This window comes from Ammospiza caudacuta, chromosome 4, assembly GCF_027887145.1.
Source record: "Ammospiza caudacuta isolate bAmmCau1 chromosome 4, bAmmCau1.pri, whole genome shotgun sequence".
NCBI lineage: Eukaryota > Metazoa > Chordata > Aves > Passeriformes > Passerellidae > Ammospiza > Ammospiza caudacuta.
Window position 1 is genome coordinate 303316 of NC_080596.1, and position 22413 is coordinate 325728.

General features: G+C 35.4%; 1 protein-coding gene across 1 annotated transcript in view; it reads left to right on the forward strand.

Moving 5' to 3' along the window:
- Positions 1-228: 228 nt before the first annotated feature.
- Positions 229-22413, forward strand: part of GLRA3 (glycine receptor alpha 3) — an 82180-nt gene continuing 59995 nt past the window's right edge. Inside the window, exons 1-2 of the mRNA XM_058803795.1 lie at positions 229-347; positions 21417-21544. Coding sequence (XP_058659778.1) covers positions 229-347; positions 21417-21544 — 247 coding nt within the window. The remainder of the gene's footprint in view (positions 348-21416; positions 21545-22413) is intronic.

Below are 22413 nucleotides of genomic sequence, written 5' to 3' on the forward strand. Positions count from 1 at the left end.
CGTCCGGCGGCCGAGAGCCGGCTGCTGCCAGGAGCCGGGGGCAGCCGGGCGGCCAGCGGGGCTCCCGCCGCCGCCGCGGCTGGGATCAGCTCCCGCTGGGCTGCGATGCGGAGCGGCGGGGCGGGCGCGGCGGGGCCCAGCGGGAGGGCGCCCAGGCGCTGAGGCGGGCGAGGAGCCGCCGGAGCTCTCCAGGGTGCTGGGCTGCTGCCCGCCCGCGGAGCCTCTCCGATGCCTCCGACACCGCCGCTCCCGGGCTCCGCCGCGTCTGCGAGCAGCATGGCCCGGATTCGGTACCTCCGCGCCGCTGTCTCGGGGTTTTATCTGTGGGAAGCTGCGGTCCTGCTCAGGTGAGTTGCTTTCTTTGGGGAACTAGAGGCGTCCCCCTTCCCGGGTGTCGGGCAGCTGAAGTGCCTGGGACGGGTGCGGGCGGCCGCCTCGGTCACCGCCTTTCCTCACCACGGACGCCCGGCTACCTTCGGCAGCCAGGCTGTGGGCACAGAAACTAATGCGTGAGCTCCACGCTTCCTGAACGGCTTCATAACACTGCACTGTCCCGAATCCCATTTTGAATTTTACATTGTGTAAAAATTGTGTACTTTCTTCACTTGCTCGCAGATGGAGTTTCCCTGTAAGATCTGTGAATTTTATAATTGCTTTTAGCAGGAATTGTAGCATCAATGATACTGAAAATTCTTAAGGTGCAAAGTGTCTATATGTAAAAGTTACGGAAGATGATCTGAGTTGGGAATATAAAGACTTCTTTATTACTGTCAGTTCTTTTCAGCAAAATGAAAATCACAGATTGCCTTAGGTCAGAAGTCTTGTGCAGAAACAGAGAAACACTAGCTGAGTGTTTCTGAGAGGATATGGTCTACAGAAGTTCCCTTAAGAGGGAAAGCATTTGCTGTGCTACTGACAGTCTATGATTTGTATTATGAAAGATGGCAACATATCCATAAATTATGACCTGAGTAGAAGACTGAGGTTCGTACGGCTTTCTCAGCCCAGCACACTCTTTTTAGGTAAAGTGATGTTACTATATCAATGTAAGCATTCTTTTAACACGTAGCTCTGGAAGTGTGGTGATACCAGGCTAAAATGAACTTAGAAAGTTCATTTTAGAACCAGTATCACCACACTTCCAGAGAAAGAGACTTCAATGTCTTATATTCACTGCTGATGCAGTTAACCATGCTTGTTATCAACAAACATTCTAGCCCTGTATCACAATAAACAAACTATGGCATATAACATGACAGTGCCAGACTATTTTAAGAATCACATTGTTATTTAACAGACAAAAATCAAAACTTAAATTTGAAAAGAGAGTTTGGGGATTATACATGTAAGGGTTTTATAAACATGAAGTTAAGCCAGCAGCATGTATTCCCCACAATGATGGCACACTTCACAAGTGCTCACAGGTTTATAGCAAATCTTTCAATTTTGAAGTTAATTTAATGATGTCAACATATGTAACATAAATATTTTATAATGCAATTTTATTGTAATTGTGCCAAAAGAAAGAGATTTTAAGAAACTTGGTCACATGGTATGAGATTGACACTGTGAGGAAAGAGTCAATGCATGTATATTACACTTTAAATCTTGCAGTGAGTATTTAATGTTCAGTGTAGGTGACCAAACACTTGTGTAGTGTAAGCAATAAAAGCAGTACTATGCTATTTTTTTCTATTTCAATGTACTTATGGAACTTATTTCTCCTCTGCATATCATTCCATTCAAATGGTTGAATTGTTCATCCTTTATTTTAACAACATAAAAACATTTATTCCAAAGGGGGAAAAAAGCTATAAAGTCAGTTATGAAAGTCATAGAGGTATTTTTCATCACATAAATCTGTACCAATAATCTGAATTGTTTCCAAACATATGCAGATATCTTATGTAGCATAAATTCAAACTATTCTCTTCAACATCCAGATAACTGTTGTATTGTAATAACATTTTGCTTATAAATAGTCACTTTATGATAATGAACATGGTTACCGTGCACATGGGCTATATAGTTGGAGAAAGAGTTCAGAAAGCTGCTCAAAGTCCATGTTTATCTTCCATATCAATCTCAAGATAGAGACTGCTGATGACTTTAGGTCTAGAAATAATACATGAGAAACCTGAGCCGGTTCAAAACACATAGGAGTCTTCTCCACACTTTGAAAATGGGAAAAAAATGAAAAAAAATGTAAAATATGAAAACCTGTAAAATTCTCAACTTTCCTAGAGCCATTAATTCTATTTCTTTTCCAACTTAAGCCTTGTGAAATGATTCCCATTGGAGCAAAGGGAGCAGGGAATAGTAGAATGCTGCTCCTACTCTCTGTTAGACACAGACTCCAGCTTTAGAACCTGTGTAACACTTGATGGGAAGGTGGGTGTGCTATGGATTTCTAGGAACAGTCAAAGTGGTTTATTTACTCAAACACTTTGGAAGAAATTATGTTATCTTCTTTTACATTGTGCAACTTTGAAACTTTTCTGCTCTTCATTAAGAAACTAAAGGCTGTGTGAGAAAACTGAATGAAACTAACAAGAAAAGCCTTCATTACTTGTCCAACAGCCCTGAGGCTATTTAAAATTAATGTTTAAATTGCATGCCTGTGAAGATAGGAAAAGAGATGGTTTTCAGTGTAAATTTGGACTGGCTATTTTAATGAGCAAAGTCTCGAGATGCATGCTTAACAAGAAGAAACTTCACCTGATTTATTTTTTTTTAATAACTCATTCTTCATTCCACATCAAAAGATCCTTCAAATTGCAGTGACTGAAACAAGATGTCTATTGGTCATTATTTGGTCTAATTATTTGGTCTCTGAAAGATGTAGGGAAAAAAATTAGAAGAGCAATGAAGCTGGGAAAGGGTCTAGAGAGCAAGTCTTGTGAGGAGCAGCTGAGAGAGTGGGGTTGTTTAATCTGGAGAAGAGGAGGCTCAGGGGGGACCTTATTGCTCTCCACAACTCCCAGAAAGGAGGGTGCAGCCAGGTGGGGATCAGCCTGTTCTCCCAGGCAACAAATGACAGGACAAGGGGAAACGGCCTCAAACTGTGCCAGGGAAGATCCAGATTGGTTATCAGGAAGAATTTGTTCATGGAGAGAGTGGTCAAGCATTAGAATGGGCTGCCCAGGTGGGTGGTGGAGTCACCATCCCTGGAGGTGCTCAAGAAATGACTGGATATGGCACTTAGAGCTGTGGTTGAGAAGGTGTTCAGTCAAAGATTGTACTTGATCTTGAGTTCTTCTCCAACCTTAATGATTTCATGATTATCTGTAGTCTTTCATAGTACTGTGCATGTTTGTACTGTTATACCATAGATTACCAAACATATTGATAATGTATTAATACATTTTAAACCTGAAAAACAATGGTTAAAGCACATAACACTCTTGTTTATGCAATATATATGAGGATAGAGAGAAAATCTATTATCAGACCAAAAATAAAAAAAACTCTTTCTTATTAATATTACTGCCAGTCTGAGCCTGAGTGTGATACTAAGAGGGTCTGGGTGTAAAAAAGAGGCAAAATCTAGGGAAAATAATGTAATGTAGCCTTGAAATAACTGTAATTTACTATCAAAGAAAGAAAAAAAATTCTGAGATATAGTTTGAAGTTAAAATAATGTCTAAGACTGAGTATTCTCCTGAGTTTTCAATAAAGTAATAGTGTTAACAAAAATTCCTCTGGATTTGCCTGAATTCCAAAAGGTCATGATGAAAGCAAGATCATATTTGTAGAGTAAATGCAAAGATCAGATTTGTGAGTCAAAAGCAGTTTCATAACAGCTCAGGAACTTTCACGGACACCAGCACTGATCTGTTAGAGCTATGTCGTAGGGGAATTGAAGGCATTTGCTTTTTCCTTGGAGGATGTAATCTATCTATTTTATATGTAGACCTGTGTATGAGGAAAGAACAGGATGAAAAGGTAGACTGCACTGGGGAAATGCAAAATAGATTCTCCCTATGTGGTATTTCTTTATTTGTCTACATTAGCATAGACTAAGAACTGTGCTACAATTAGACTCTTGCCTCTTTCCTTGTTCTTTTCACTACTCCATTGAACCTACATTAAAGAAAACAGTATTGCAGACACAGATAATTGCTCTTAAAAAACAGATTTTGGTGGGGAAAACCTCCATGCAACCTAACTTTGGGGCATATCTGAGTTTAAGGTTAACTGATTTTGAAATTGTTCCTGCATTTCATTGCAAATTGATTCCAGGTGAATAGCTATAAGAGGCAGAAGTCATTATCCTTTAGGTCAGTATTAGTTCCTTCAAATAATGAAAGAGAAAAAATACAACAACTAAAAACTATTAATTCTGACATAGCATCACAAACACCTTTGAAAATAGAGATTTTCAGGTGCTCTAATGAAGCTTCAGTAGCTTATTAATATGTTAATAATTAGACCTACAATGCTACTCAAGAAATAAAAGTGTCCAAATCAAGATGTGAATAAAAGTTTGTAAAAGAAAATCTGCTAAAGCGAGATGACAGCACTGAGGCACAATGCTTTTTCTTGGCAGCCCAGACTTAATATGAACGTTAGTTTCTGTGGAATAAATCAGGTGACAGACTCCAGGTCCCATGAAAAGCACTTAGCACATCTCAGGGAGTAGCACAGGAAGGGTAGGCAAGCTGGGAGCTCAGACTCACAGCAGCACAGGAAGGAACAGGATTCTGCCATAAAAGTTTGCAATCCCACAGCACTTGTGCAGGAGAACAGTTCAAAAGTTCAAACTGATGGGCAAAGGTGGTACTGAAGAGGTATGCCCAAGGTCAAAGCCAAAGGGTCAGGTCAGCAGGTCAGGCTCACGATGGAAATGATGAAGGTACAAGACTGGGTGAAAGCATGCTTGCACACTAGCTCGTGCAGAGACCACAAGAATCTCCCCAGCATTTCTGGGGGTGAAAATAAAAGGAAAAGCAAACACAAGTCCTCAGAGAAGAGAGGTGAACCCCTGCTGAGGGTTCTTCAAAACAAACCTCTCTGTTTCAAAGCTGAGTTACCAGAGCTCACACTGAGCCCAGTCAAATTCCTGTGATGAAGGGTCCTTCCAAAAGTCTAAGAGGACAGCATCAGTACCGTTAGGAAAGCATTGCATTTTCCTAAACTCAGACAAAACTGACAAAAAGGGGTTTTGTGACCCCTTATTTGAATATGTAATTTAAATGCTCCTGTATATTAGCTCTACCAATTTCTCTTCTATTTCAACTATACCACTGAAGACACTGAAATCCTTTTGTACCAAACAGGTACAATTTTTACTTTACATGAGTAAAAATTTGATTAGTGCTTTAGCTATCCATTCTTTACTTCTATAAAAATGTGGTGATTTTTCTAAGTGATTATCATCTTTATAATTTCAGTAAAGGATAATATATATTATGTATATATTTTTGTGTTTACAGTACTATAACCTTTAAGAAAATTAAACAATACAGAAATTTCAGTTAAAACTATGAATTTTTCAATTCTTACAGTGCTAGTGACATTTTCTTACTTTTCAACTTATTTTAATTCATTCCTAGCCAACTGATGGTAACAACAACAGAAAGCAAGTAATACTGTGAGATAAGTGCTGTGCTTCTGTATGATGATAAATGTAATAGCTCCTCTATAATATTAGTTTTGTCCAGGCATCCTAGAAATCATGACAATCAGAGAAAATAAAAATTTTTACAAGATTAGAGCTTCTTATTTTAACAGATTCAGAATACAGGCTTCAAATGACCTTACTGAGTATTATGTAATAATACCTATAGGGAATTATTCCTGCAAATCAGCTTTTCTCAAGTAATGAATGATGAAGAGCCCTTTTCTGTGGTGTTGCTTCTTGTCCTCTTTACTGCTTTTCCTACTAAAGTTCATGATGTTTAGTGAAAGAATCAGTGAAGGAAGACAGGAAATAGAAGATATCACTTTCACTGATAAATAGGCATCATGAATAGGTCACATAAAAGGCACCTGTTTGAGGATATCAACTACCAGCAAAAAGGGAACATCTCAGAGAGCAGGAAAATACACTGTAAAAAACTATGTTTAACAAGGATGCAGGACCAAAACAGAAGAATAAGAGCATCAGAAAGCAGAATAGTTTGCACGGTAAAGTCAAGAAAAAAGGATGAGAATCTTAAAGACTACACTTTTTCCTAGCATAATTTCTTCTTTTTTATGGCTTTTGAGGCAATATTATCCTTTCTGGCTGTCCTTTCTGCCTTTAGATGGTATGGCAATGGAAGTGTAAGAAGTGACAATAAAAAGAAAAAATGAGAAAAAACCATAGGTGGTATGTATTTATATAAGTATAAAATAATGCATTTCATTATTACATTTCCAGCCAGATGTCTAACGAATTGCTCCAACACATTATTGAATACAACAGCAAACAGGGTAACAACACCTGATCTACACTTAACTGGACTTTCCACATAATGAACAGAATCACAGAACCATAGAATCACAGATCACAGAATCACAGAATTAGGTTGGAAAAGACCTCTAAGATCATCACATCCTTTGAATGAACATCCTCATGTTAACTAGACCATGGCATTAAGTTCCGCATCCAGTCTTTGATTAAACATCTGCAGGGACAGTGACTCCACACTCCAAATTTTTATACAATTTTTCCATACCACATACCACCCTGTTACTTCTCTGGGCTTACCTCTGGTGCACAAAATGAGTGGGGACAGCAGGGAGAGTCAGGGCTATTTCTAGGTAGGAACTTCCCTAAGGAAGATCAGTCCTCTTCAATATCATTATTACTGAAGTTTCTTTCTGGTGACACAAAATATAAGCAAAATGCAGTTTTCAAGGGAAACAGTTTAAGACCACAGAAAAGGTAGAAAATTTCAAGAATACTCTGGTCTGACATGACCATGGTCACTGATGGGGCATTGAAATAGTGGAGCTGCACAAGTCGTGGGGCTATGACTAATACAAATCAATGGTTAGAGGAGAAAGAATGGCAGCAGGTTATCCCAAGGCTCTTCTGGTGAAACAATAGAGTAGAATACAGGAGTACTAAATTTTCTCAAACAGTTCCTTAGGCTCAGTTAATTGCTATTAACCTGCATGGGATTCTTAGAGTTAAAACTAATTTAGGAAAAGTATCATAAGCAAAATCAAACCAGCTGTAAAATTTAAAGAAACAAACTAATTTTTTTCCTCTAATAAAATTCAAGATGTAGTAATAACTACATCACCTACTGTCTTAATATTTTTCTCTGTTTTGCATTCTCTCTTTGATATAAGATAGATTTTTAAAAACATTTAATCTAAAAAAGGTATTGGCTTATGCTGCCCATCACAGCATTGCTCAAGGCTTCATATACGATGTACAGTTTACATTAAGACTCCACTATGTCTAAAGGTCGAGTTCCTTATAAAAAACATTCCAAATACCTTCTCCCTTTCTGAATTTTGAAAGGTAAAATGTGAACCTAATATAATCCTAGTATCTCTGAAGACCCACAAGTACCAGAACATGCAATTTTACAGATTATTTTTCTACAAAATTGGCTGTTAACAATTTTGTATGATTTTTAGCAACACTTTAATTAATTTTAATTTCACAAGTAATAACTCAGCAGAAATACCTGGCTAATACAATTATATCAGCATGGTTCTCATTGGTTTTTCTTTTCTTTTCTTTTCTTTTCTTTTCTTTTCTTTTCTTTTCTTTTCTTTTCTTTTCTTTTCTTTTCTTTTCTTTTCTTTTCTTTTCTTTTCTTTTCTTTTCTTTTCTTTTCTTTTCTTTTCTTTTCTTTTCTTTTCTTTTCTTTTCTTTTCTTTTCTTTTTCTTTTCTTTTCTCTTTAAAACTATTATGATATTACATCTTAGTGGGAGACTGCACTTAGGGACTATTTCAGGACTGATCTTAGGGACTATTTTGTGAAAAGCTGGTTTAAAATGTTCTGGCATAGAGTGGGACTCAATTTCTAAAAAGATCTTGAGTTTTTGTCCTGCTAAGTCTTGTAGTTTCATAAAGGGCTCAAAACTGCAGTGTCCTTTATGAGATTCAGAAATGCACAGGAGTCCATCCTCTGGGCTAGGTAGGCTAAGACATCTTCAGGGACCAAGTGAACTTGCAGGTTTGTGAGCAATATATGTGCTGAGTAAGAGTTGCCCTACTAGATAAAATAAACATCACAAAGTGGTAAATTGCTGGCAAAAATAGAATAAATACCTTGAAATCAATCATGAATAAAGTGCTGACTTCACACAGCGAAGTTGTGCCTAACTCCTGTGTTTGAGAGTAAATGTCCATTCTGTGCCTAAGTACATACATAGAATTTTTGGAAGGGATGTGCATCTGTGGGATGTTTTCCCTGATGCTGTTGGGTTAGATCCATTACCTCTGACTCAGCAGTATTAGAACTAAATTCAAAGTGGCCAGATTTCAGCATCATATCTGGAATATATCACCCAAAAGACTTTTTTTTAAAATCCATAGTGGATTTATTCCACAGTGCTTTATTCCACTAGAAGAATTCTTTGTGGATTGTTTCTTTTCTTTCCTTTTTTATTTTTTTTTAAGAAGCAGATTTATAAGAGTTTGCCTAAACTCTTAATTTGCAAGACTTACAGTACAATAATATATCTTGTCACTTCCCGCAGTTCTTGTGCAATAAGAACTGATAGTCAAATGTTTTGAGCATAGTATTACAAGTTTTTACCACACAAAATGAATATGAAATGTCCCCACTTGAGACAGAAATATGTGATTACAAAAACTACAATATAGCAGGGAACTGGAATAAAAAATACTATTTGGAGGTTTCTCCATATATGTGTTAAAATTTTACCTTTTGTCTTCAAAACTTATACCCAAATTCTAACACTCTGCAAATGAGCTCTCAGAATATCCCTCTCTCTTTACCTCTTTCTGTTGTTTCTCTACACGTGTCTTTGGATCCAAAAGTGCTCAAATTTTCACCTGTGATCAAAATGTGAGCACAAAGGCACTTGTTCAGATTCCCTAAATAATGGTTAACAGAATGCTCTTTTTCCTCCTTTTCATCAGGGATGACTCCTTCAGGAAAAAATGGATCTTGCACATAATAAAGCCTTTAACACTCTTTGGGAAGGAGGCAGTGTCCTCAATGCGTTCATGATGGGCCAGGGAAGGGGAGAGGGTGCTCTGTCTGGACCCCTTGCTCATCTGGGGAAGGATTTGTGAGGACAGTGGGGGATCAGCTCAGGTCATGAGCCTTCCTTCTCTCAGCTTATTTGGAAGTTTTTACACAAAGTTCCTAATACTGGGATGATAATTTAAGTGCTGCCATAATGAAGACTAGAAAAGCAAAGACTAAATATGTATCTGAGGGGAAGTTTGAATGCCACTTTCTGTGTGTGAAAGAGAATGAGTGTAGTGGACCAGGATAATTTTGGAGGAAGCATGAAAGGCTAGCAGCACTTTTTTTTAACCTTCACATTATTTTCTCTGACTTATTCCGTAAGGAATATGCTTCAATGCATGCATTAGGAATACTGGGTTCTGTCATTATGTGGCATGAATTCTGTCACTCTCATCATCACCCTGAAGCTCAACTCTGTTCTTGTTAAAGAAAGTCTTATACTGATTTATTACAGTGTTGATCCTGGATAGAATTAATAGAAAGGAAAAAATTACTTAATCCACATATCTCCTGTAAATTAACACGGTTGGTTAAACATCACCATTCCTGTCTCACAAAAAATTCCGAAGCTCTGAAAATATTTTCTCACTTTTTAATGCATTAAAATAATTCTAAGTTGCAGAAAGCAAGAAAAAAATCTCCTAATTCTTTGAGGAAGATGTTCAGAGTCTTTGAAAATTAGAACCTGAGACTCCAACTTCAGTTTCCATTGACATTGGAAAACTGATTGTTACTGACAAAACAGAAAGGACACTGAACAATAGTCCATCCAAGGCTGTCAACATTTCATAGAGCTACATTGAAACATATATGTTTCCTTTAAACTCCATTTCATGAAAACAGTATTTTTTCAACTAGAAATATTTTGTCTTATTTGAAAACTCTAAATTATTAGTAAGAACACAGATCTACACTATAATTAGCTGACTAGTCAGAATAAACAATTTCATGAGAAGTATTTTGGGAAAAAATACTTTGTATAGTGAGTTTTCAGGCTATATTCAGCTCTTCTCTAACAGAAATTTTATCAAATTTATTTTAGAGAAAACAAAAAACATTCTAAACAGCCATCTCACATGTTCACTCAAGATCCAGGACTGATATAGAGCTTCCCTAAGGCAAACAGAATATTGTGTCATTGAATTGTGGTTCAGTCTTTACAAATCTGGAGTTTTAATTCAAAATCAATTTTTTATCTAGTTTTGATAAACCTCAATTGTTTTATTCTAATGTAAGATTTTCTGAGAAAATTTTTATGTATACAAAAAATTAAGAAGAAGAGCAGCAAAGAACCCATTTTTGGTTTTGTTTAGGGTTTACAACCCATAAAAGTCAATTTTTAAAACAAAATATAAAAAAGGATCAGAATACATACGACATTCTAATTGGCCATTAATTATGATTGCAAGAAAGATGTCTCTTCTGCAGAGGTGCACTTCAGTGAACACTGTTCTGGTTATACTGTTAAGAGTACAGCAACCTAACAAATGCAAAGCTGATGGGGCACTCCCATAATAGTTAAAAATCCATTAGAACTGAGAAACTCAGTGATAAACATCTCTACAATTTAAATGACATTTTGGAATGTGTTCTAAATGCAGAATGAGCAAAGCAGCTATACTCTGTAGAATTTTGTTTGCAGAATTCACAGGTTCTTCCTCGATCTAGGAAGAATTGCCTTGAGAAACAGCAGCTTACAGTCAAAAGTCTCCCTTGCATTCATTTGCCTTTCAGCCTTGCGTTGCCTCATTGCCACCAGCCGCATTAGCAGCCATTATGGTGGCGAAAGACACCAGCCAGGGGCTGTGCAAGGTCACTTGGTTAGGGGAACCATGCCTTAACCATGACAATAAATGTAATTATTCAACCCTGACAGCTTTTATAGAAGAATATCTGGTGTAATAACAGAATATTCGAGAAATTATTTCACTTGGTCATTTTGCCATCTATCCATTATGCCTATAACTTTTCTGCATTATTTAGTGAATACATGAATTACTCTTTATAGTGAGATAATAATGCAAGTTCAGAATTCTAGAAATAAGTGGTCTACAGATTATGTAATATTTTTTAAAATATTCCATTCTTTTTAGCCAAGTACAATCTATCAAAAAAACCCAAACCAAACCAAAACAAAGTTAACTGAATTTGAAGATTTAACTATTTTTAATCAACAAATAAAGTTGTCAAAACCTAAACCCATTCTTCAGATCCTTGGAAGAGTGAGAGATTTGTCAGAATTTGAATATTTGAAATATTCTCTGCTCCTCTTTGAGTTAGCTTTTTCCTCCCCCAAAAGTAGGCTGAATAAAATAAAAAATGGCAAGAAACTAAGACCTGAGTTTAGATAATTTATAAAAATAGGCTATACAACAGGCTAAAAAAATATTAAATAGGTTCTTCTGGGAGATAAATGAAAAATATTCAGAACGGAGTCCAAATTTATAAAATATATTAATTCATATGCTGCATTGCTGAAACTGGCAACAATAAACTTGTCTTATAAAACAAGGCAAAATCACAGAGACATCCTGTAGTTTGTTTTATTCATATTTTAATGAAGATAGAAAGCCTTGCCCATAGGATTATGAAGAATGCCGATAAATTAGTTTTCTTCTTTTACCCTAAGAGATTATTTTTCCTAAGGAAAGTCTAAAGCATTGTGCTTATATATATGAACTAAGTCACAAACAAAAAAAATTATATAAATCTAACTTTATCTAGACTATAATATACTAGAATGATGATCATGACAGATCAACTTATTCAGAAGACTTTAAATCACATTATTCTGTTTCTTTTCTCTCTGTTGAGCTGAAACATTCCACATCAATCTAAAGTTTTTTGAAACTATAGTCCATAATTTATGTACTTCATGTTGACATGTGTTAAACATGTGTTTACTTCAGCATGCTATTTTACTTCCATCGCAAACATGACTAGAGGAAGATTGTAGAACTGTATTAATAAATGCAAAAAAATATGGCACCTTAAAGGTATCAGGAACATAAAAAAATGCATGTAACTATTGCCTAAGCTACAGGAGCACTAAAATTTAATGTTAATTCTGTAGCTGAAACAGAAAAAAAAATTCAAATCTAAAAGAAAAATACTTTTCTAATAGTTGCATTGAAATTCAATCCCCTATATATTTAATGTAGCTTTTATTTATAGCCACTAAAATAATAACGAATAAATATTTAGTACACTTAAAATAGAAAGGGTTTTTTTGTTGCACCTAAGTACTGTTACTTTGGCTGAAAATGTGTCCTGATGCAACTCTACTTATCTCCGCAGCTGTGAAAAATCAGTAGAAAATCTAAATTTTACACAAAATATTTTAAATTTTTTTGAGGGCTTTTCTTAGAAAATACCTTTTTTAAGTCTTGGTAATACAATGCTTCTGCTCCTCTTAGTTGATGACACTCTGGCAAACATGAGTTAAGAATTCTGTGTTTGTTCTGATAAAATTATCATTATCTAAAACATTGCAGGACATGAAAATCTGCATTTTCTTTGCACAAGGAACTGTCAATTTTATGACCTACAACAAGTAAAAGAGATTGCATCTTTAATTAGCAAGAAACACATTATTGTCAGTTTTAGCAGAAGTACAATGAAATGCACTTACAATCTCAGTCTTTGTTAACCCATTGCAAATTTAATTCTTTCTCTGTCATTTACTATCACTGGCTTTATTATATGCCACCCTCTTCCACTATTCTTTCACCACAGGAAACTTTTTTTTGTCCCCCAGAATTAAATTAATTTATTCACCAATAAATCATTATTCAAATAGAGTTATTTTCATAATGGAATACAAAGGAGTTGGAAGAAAATTATCTCCTTGTATTAACCTTGAATAGTAGATGTTAACATTGTCTAATTCAGGCATCTGAACTAAGAGTTCAGGTTCCCTGAGTTCACAGTACAGATAATGTAAAGAGCTTGTCTTCCAAGGATAATTCAGAGAAGGAGATGAATTTTGTATTTTGTTTTGTTTCTCAGAAAAAAGTATCTCTGTGTGAGCTAGAATGGAGCAGCAGTGACAGATTATTTACTATGCCACTTTCAGTACTGGGTCCATGCAGCTGTGACCCCCTGACATAGCTCCTGCCCTTCCAGAATGGCCCTGGATTTTCATAAATAAATATTGCTGATGAATGGCCTCCAATCAGAAAAGTCTGTTTGTCTTTTATTTTTTATGAAGCATTTCAATTTGTTTAAATTTTAAAAATAATTGCTTAAAAATTTTTATCCTGTCTTCTGAACTCCCACACCACAATATTTGCTAATCTTTAAGGTTTCGAAATTTAAACTTCTTTATTGCAGTAAACCATCGAGACTTGTCCTTCTCTCCTGCACAGCTATCTCAGTCAGTTTAAACACGTTACACCTCAAAAGAATATCTGTGTCGTGCCACTTAACTGAACAAATGCATTTCAGTGATAAATGATGCAAAAGTTTAGAAAAACCTTAGCTTTATCCCAAAAAATAAAAAAAAAATTAGTATTGTTTATGTTTTACAGTAATGGATTACATTTTTTGGTGTAAAATTGAAAGCAGTTTTTGTCTTTCTAAAGAGAGCAGAGTTTATTTCTGTAAAAACAAGGAAAACACTAATTTGGATCAGCTTGAGGCCTTCAGTAATCATTCCTGTTATATTTTATTTTTTTATTTTAAGATATAACATACTGGAACATTCTACTGTCAAAAAGGTATTTTTGTTCAGGTTTATGCACCTCTTGACTAATGTGTGCAAATTATGCTTACTATAAACTCTGATCTTGTTAGTCCTTCACCTACTTAATTAGTAGATCAGATAGTTAGACATTACCATTACAAAAAAAAGCCATATTTTTGTACCATTACAAAAATGCTTCTGACCTCATCAAGTTAAAAGCTTGCTTTCCCCATTAATTCTACCAAATGTATTTGATGAAGTTCTGTATCATTCAGAAGAGATTTTGAATGCTTTCTTCATATCACAAAATCTTATTGCTACAGTTTTCAAAATGCAAGACACCATCAGATGATCCAACACCACCAATTAGAGGATCATTTCCTTCCTAGCAGACCTCTTAAATTTCATGGTTACACTGAATATTTTTTTGTTTTAAAAGCTGATGAATTCTATCACCATTGCTTACAGCTATAGAAGCAAGGACACTAGTCATGAGGTTAATTCTCCTAACCATTGCTGGTGAATCAGTGAATAAGTACCACTAGAATAATTTACTGAAATGCTTTTGTGTAGCAATGTATGTGAGATGCAATTAAATGCATATTGGCTGCAGTTTTTGCTTTCCTTCTAAGGGTGTAATTAATTTCTTTGAACTTCTCTGGAAAGTATTTTCATATGAAGTGCATTAAAACATTCAAACATCAGCTGGAGAGAATGGACCACAAACACAACATCCAGTTGCTCCAGGGGTTTGGCCACACTTGCTGTCTGAGAGAATAAGTTAAATAATGAAATGAAAGACCTACTGGACCATCACAATGCACGTAGTGGCACTGTAGTACGCATTGCAAAATGAAATGCAAAACTTCAGCCTCTCTGAAAGACTTAAATGGATTGTGTTTGAGACAAAATTAGTAATTTATGATGAGATTAAATGAATTCCCAGGACAAATGTGACAGTAACTTAGTGTTAATGTGAGAAAACATTTTTTCAAGAAAAAATGCATCAGTAGTTTACCTATGGAAGGGAGAAAATGAACTTACCAAATAATTCAAAGATAATTTGTATCAATTGAGTTCAAAAGAAAGTCTGTGAGACTCTGGACACTACTCAGAGCTAATTTGGATAAATGAGCAGATTGTCCTAAATTGGACTTGGAAACACCTCTCTAGGAAGTTTCCAGGAAGGTATAATTACAGCACACCATATTCTTTCTCTGCCTGTCACCTCCTTGTAGCAGCAGCAAAATGAGAAGACTCAGCAAATGGTGTAAGATGTAATTTCTTCCTTCCCTTTTGTCTTATTAAGCCCCTCTGGAGTGACACAATCTTTTTTATAGAAATGCTGATAGTACTCCATCACCATTTTTCTTCAGTATTTTCAAAAAAAATATATGTATTTTTAAGGCTGAAACCACACACTGAAAACAATTTTTAATACCCTACCTTGAAGATGAATGTTTAAATGAAGGAAATCAGTAAAAACCGGCACTTTCTGCAGTACAAGAATGATAAGTCTCAAAGGTAGTAGGCCTGAAATCACATTTGAAAATATGCCTTTTAAAATAAAGCTTGTATAAAGCACTTTCATATGTAAAGTTTCTTTCCCTTGTTTGTGCTTTTGTAAAAATGTGCAGAGGGTTAGGATAGATAGACACAACTTACAGGTAGAACACAGTAGTTCTTCAGGAAAAAAAAAGACATGGGAAAGCAATCTGATTATCTGATGCTTTTCAGCCTTAAATGTTTTCGAGAAGGAAACATTTGTGGGAATTGTACATGCCCTTTGAAGAGTTTTTTCCTATAGTTTTCTTTTGGAGGAAGAGAAGAGAAAGATGTTCTCTCACAAACATTCCTACTTTAAATAGACAATCCAGGAGCACAGATTCATGACCCATGCTTTATCTTATCATGACCCATGCCTTATCTTGGTAGGTAAATTGCAAGCTGATAGATGAGACCTCCCATTTAAATTCTGTAGATTTTGGTGCTCTGGCTGTATAGCTGTGTTAACCATACTTTTTTCAGACTTCTGTATCAGCAAATAATTTAAAAACATAAAAGAATCAATCATAATGCAAACATATTCTCAGGAGAGGATTAAAAATAGCTGAATCCCATCACCTGCAATCACAGTCATACATGTCACACTATCCTAAGGTCTAGCTCCATCTTGAAACACACAAGGCTATCTATCTCTGCTCAAAGTGTTATACTATTCCATAACTAAAATGTTTCAGTGGTTGAAAGTCTTTTAATTTTGATCTAAATTTATTCCTGGCAACTTCACATCCATTTGCTTTCATGACAACGTTGTCATTTAGCTTACAATTCTTTATTCCTTGCAGGTGCATGTCATAGACAGAATATTTGCCTCCCTTTTTCCTAGTTGTGGTCAACCTCTGATTCTTTAAACTGCTTGCTGCTTATGGGCAGCTCAAGTGCACTTTCCATTCCAGAGCTCAAGTTCCTACTGTGCAAGGAGCTGATGCTCATACAACTGCTTAGTAAGTCAAATACCCAGCTGTGAAAGGAATTGAGCAAGATGAGCCAACATTACAGCTGTAACTTTCAGACCTCATTACAGCAACTGCAAGCCTGCCACCCAGCCCTTGTGTAGAAGGACCCTGAGAAGACATCATTTCACACTTGGAACAATGCCCATTGCTTCCCTTCCTTCAGTCAAATCAATCAAATGCCTTTTGACAGTCTGAAGATTTCTGCATGAGATTTGTAATGTTTAATTTTAATTTAGCCTGCTTTTCTATACATTATTCCTTTTCACCAACCTAGCCATATATGAAGAACAATACCTTATATTTTATTAATTTTTTTCATCCAGAAAGCTGTATTGTCTTAGTTGGTTCAATCAGATCTTCTGTTATTAAATTGTGTGTCCAAATTCCCATTTGAATTTGTCCAACTCTCATTGGTTTTTCTTCTGCTTTTATTCTTTAGATAAATGTCCAGCATTTTCTGCTGTCTTGAGATATTTATGCACTTCAATCAAGCTATTTTTTTTTCACTCTTCTTTTTTGATAAACACAGAAGATTAAGCTTCTAAAGTCTCTTACTTGAAGCAAATTTCCCTAACTCTCAGGTCATGGCTTTTCAGTACCTTTCCAACTGCTTTAATGTCCTTTTAAAACTCAGATGTGGAATTTGATGCAACATCCCAGAACTGGTCTCATTAATATCGCATAAAATAATAAGTGACCTTCATGCTTCTACTCACTCTTTCAATCTTTCCACACCCCTGGATAACACAGCAGCACAGTGAGAACTTCACCACAACAGTGCTGAGTTGTTTCAGGAATTCTGAATCTTTCTTCATTGCTTTCTCATGTTCACAGTTCACACATCTCTTAATATCCTCGCTCTAATTGTTTTAAACTCCTACTTAAAGGGGCTGACTTCAGGAAAGGGGTTGTTTTCTTCACATCATCAGAATTTATGTCTCTGTCAATTCTTCTTGCATTTCTTAGTTTTAAACCATCAATTGCTTTGCATTTTCTTTTCAGATTGTAGATGGCATTGCTGAATGACATTCTTATCAGCAGCTTGCTTTCTCAAATTTAGGATGTGGTAGCTGATCTAGAGAAGCTGCCTCTAGTTTGTGTCAGGCTGCTTCTTCTCTCTAACATTTATATCCCACTTGAAATATCTTCAGCTTGACCTAACAGTTTCTGATTCAAATATGACTCTTTGTAGGTAAAGCACCTGTGATTTAGGAGAGTTTACTATGTCAGTGATTGAAATTCCAACTTGACAAAACTCATTTGATGCAAAACTCATCTGTTCTCAGATTTTTGTCAAAAAAAAGGTTAATGGACAGAATAGACAGAGACAGGAGTAATTATAGTCCTTGTGATTCTCATTTTCTGATCTTGTCTGGTGTTGTGTGACAGCTCATTTGAAACAAAAACTGTAAGTTTTAATGGTGTGAATTTGTCTGGCCAGAAATAATTTTTTAATATATCTCTTGACATTTTCAATTTTTTTCTTGATTCTTTTCCACAACTTCAGTTATCAAATTTCTTTTCCATTGTTTTTGAAGGCTTAATTTTCATTTTAAAGATTTTCAGGAGGCATCCAGGAAATTGAAGTCAAGTACTCTTCTAAGTCTGAAATTGGAAAATAGCATAAGTCCTTATAACTGATAGTAATATTTGCGAATAGCTCACAGGAACAGCTCAGAATCACTGCCAGGGAGACCATTCTTGTTGGGAACTTTTCCTCATAAAATATGAACAGACCAGAAGACTGTCAGGTTATAATCTCTCTCCAATAAAAGACTTCAGCAATGGGAAGCTTCTACCTCCAAAAAACTGTACAGCTTTGTTTTCCAGTAATTTAAAGTTGCATTATGACTTTATGTTAAACACAAGTCCATTTTACCTTGCTGATATTAAAATTCTTGCTGATATTAAATTCCTATAATTCTTTCTGTTAGAAAATGCATGTACAAATTCTTTAAAGAACTGTGACAGGTCAGAATGAATTCCCTCTGGAGGCACGCAAAGCCATTCCTGGACTTATGCAATAGTTGTGTATCGAGGACAAAGTTATGTGCATGATTAACACTAAAAGGAGCTCAATTCTTGGTTCATGAAAGGAGTCTACCCTCCTCTAACCCCTTAGCCAGAGGCCTAGCTTTCAGAGGCACCGTGCAATACAACTGAAGAGCCCTTACCATGCAGAGTAAATTTTTATATTAATCTGGAAACAGAAAATCCCTTCCTAAAATCCAGCGCTTTACTTGGCTTTTACTACATTATCAAGTCTAGCTCTTTTTTAGCTGGATGAATATTCCACATGGCAGCTTGGACTGATGAAAGTTTTATTTTTCCAATAGTATTCTTGTAATACATATTTTCAGTAAAAGTTAAATCAAAAGGGCAGAATTCTGCAGAATTCAAATAGCTTTTTCTCATTACACCCCAAGCTTAGTAAAAGGGAAAATATTCCTTGAAGAAATATTTAGCTACAAATTACAAATTACTTTTGAGATAAAGCTTGTTTATACAAAAGGTATTAATTATGCTGAATGTATTCTTTTCATAAGCAGGCATTGAATTATTCAAGGTACTCTGAGACTTAAAACTGACTTATGAAAGCAAATATTAATGATGCCATCATATGAAACAATAAATGTCACTTTGAGAAAATCCATAGTCACAGCAATTTCTATTTTTCCCAGTTAGCATTAGTTACCCTAATTTCAAATTACTTTATTCCATGGCAAAGCAAGAGCTACAAGTACAACAAAGAAAGGTTTACAAAAATTCCAGTGAAGTAAAAAAAGAGCAAAGAAACAAATTCTTCCTTTCCAGCAAATGACATTCAAGCAAACAATGGGCCTTTCTATATTTGAGTTCTGGATAATTTATGTATATTAAGAATAAAAATATAGGATTGCATATGCCATAGTATAGAAATTTCATATACCTAAAGAATAGAAATATAAATTCCTTACAGAGGACTACTAGAAAGAAATCTAAGTGTTTAAGTGTATATACTAAGTGTATACACGCAGTAACTTGCTTCTCCTGCCTTCCAAGTAGATAACACCCAACAAAGGGTAATCTGGCTCTTGTATTTTATTTGCTTTATAGACATTAGTGATGTTTTACAGAAACAGTAATCATTACAAGTTGTAATAATGTGAGGAATCAGGTCCATTCGGAATGATAGATAATGAAAATTGTGGCAATAGGATAATTTCAAACTGAACTACAAAAGGAATATGTTGAATACTTTCTCAGAAATGGAAATACATTCTGCAGCTATGGGAAGAAATAAAAAACTAAGCTATTGAAAGAGAGTAAAGAAACATTTCTTACTGAAAGAGACACCAAAATATTGAAAACCATTTAGAAATATCCAATAGTTTAACAATTTTTGAACAATTTAAGAATATACCAATCAACTTACACATAGCATGGAATAAACACTTGCTAAGCAATTAAATCAAGGATAAAATTTAAACCTTCTGCTTTAATATTACAACCAAAATACTTAATTTCCATTTTTAATTAAAATATGAGCAAACAATAGCATTCTAGAGATTTCTGTATTCACACTCTGTGTGCCCAAATTTGTAACTCTCAAGCACTAATATGAAATCTTTTTTTATTTAAGATAATAAATCCAAATTTCAAACTTGAAGACAAAAATGTTAGCAGACTTTCTAAATGGAAGTGTCTATAAAACTGTAACTTTTAACATCCTGGGTAAAAGAGCCTTCGAAAGAAAGAAATTACATTCTCAGTCTGTGCTCCACATGGCCTATGCATGCACACATACTTGCATGAAATTTTTCCATTTTGATATTCCATCCATTGTTTAGAAGCAAAATTTAGCATGGTTTTCTTATGAGCCAGAAAATTCCTAAAGTCTTTACATTATTCCCTGTGTTTACATCTAAACAAAAACATATTTAAGCGGTTCTAAAAGAGTGATTTGATATAGAGATAATGAATTGGGTAAGTAAAAGAGGTTTAAGTCCTTCTGTAATGGGTTTTTTACCTGAATTCAGCGCAACCGTTCAAAGGTCTTGATCTTTTTTGAGACTCCAAAAGCCACAAATAGTTTCAATTGTACCGTGTATCAAATATTACTCAAAATTTATGTATTTTCTGACTGTTATTTTTCCAGTGTGTTGGACAGCACTCAAGAGTTGTTCCACAAAACATAAACTTTTCCTTTGGGTCCCATGGCTGACCACTGCACTCTCTTAACATGTGCAGAACACACTTTAGAATGTCAGTGGGAGTTGTGCATGCATATGAAGAGGGAGCTATAGGAGATGACATTTGACATGTGGCCCTGAGAAGAAAAGTTTGCCCTAAAACAGTTTCTTCAGTAAGTTGTTAGGGTTTTGCATTTTTTTTTTGGGTTTGGTTTTTTGTTTGTTTTGTTTTGTTTTTTTTTTTTTTTTTGGTTGGTTTGGGTTTTTTTCGGTTTTTTGGTTTTTTGTTTGTTTGTTTTGTTATTGTTTTTTGTTTTTTACCCACTTGAAGACAATGTTAAATACCACCTGCCAAGAGACTGATTTGTTTTATTACAGTTACCTATCAACATAAAGCAAAACTTGGTGATAGTAGTCCTATTCTAATAAATTCCTTAGTACTTTTTTTTTCTTCTGATCCAGGCTTCTCTCACAGCACACACAGTTCAAATAGATCAGTCTCAGAATAAGCTCCACAATAGGACATCCTACATATGCTGCTGACATTATTTAACTCTGTCATAATGATATTGATTATTGCTGACCGAAAGTATTATTAATCTTCAGAAGTTCTGAGGAAGAAGCAACCTATAACTGCAGCATAGCATAATAAAATGCATGTATGAAATGACAGATATAGAAAGAACTTACTGTTTTACTTTCTTTACTACTACTGTTTTTGAAGTATTATCTAGCTTGAAAGACTGTCTTAGCTTTCCTGTTTTCCCATTGCTACAAAAATGAACTATGATTGACTAAATAAAATCAAAGTTTTGCTAACAAAACTTCTAACAAATTTTTGTTTATTTGTTTGTTTTTCCTCACTGCTAGCTTGGTAGCCACAAAGGAAACAGACAGTGCAAGATCTCGTAGCATGCCAATGTCACCATCCGATTTCCTGGATAAGCTAATGGGGAGGATGTCAGGCTATGATGCGAGGATCAGACCAAATTTCAAAGGTAATTTCACAACTAAACTTTCAGGTTTTCAGTATGTCAGTATTACTGCTCACAAAAATGCAATTTCTGAAACAAATATGAAAACTAAGAGGTACATTCCCTCAAAAAAAAAAATAGTGCCTTCTTTTGCATTTCTTTTGTATGTGTGGCAGCTCATTTCAGTAGCTATACCTTATCCTTCAGTAACTATACCATATCCTTAGATTTGAGTTATCTGATATAATTTGTTAGTTTCTTGCATTTCCTGAAATGCTTACTGATGGATTCAGATTCCCAGCTTGGATTGCCATAGCATGAAACACTACAGAAAGCAAGCTCTTTGAAAGATTGGCCAAATCTTCATATCTGTCTGGTTCTCAAGAGTGTGTTAATGACATTGACCATCAAACTCAAGACAGCTTATCTTAGTTACCAATTCTACCACGAAATTATATTCCTCTTTCTTGGGCCCCATTTGTGCCTTGAAATGCCAAAAGGACCATCTTTCCTCTTGTTCTTTTCTCTGTTCCCAGTTCTCCACTGAAATTTTAAGTTCTCAATACATGGAATTTTGTCCTGGCATGTGCCTTTTATGCACTTATCACAAAGGAGATTCAATTAAAACCAAGCAGTTTCAAAGGCTGAAACAGTTTGCAAATGGAATGACTGCACTCTCTTGACAGTCTTAGCATATTATCTAGACCCAGGCACATTAAAATATTTAATGAAGGATTACACAAACTATATTTTTATATGAATGTGGAAAGTGTCATACATACAAAGGCCATCCATTCTAGTCTTGGAAGTCTGTGTAAATTTGACTATCCTTCTTTCTGAAAACAAAGGAGATCCAGTGTTATAGTGGGACCATATTTAACTATATTACTGAA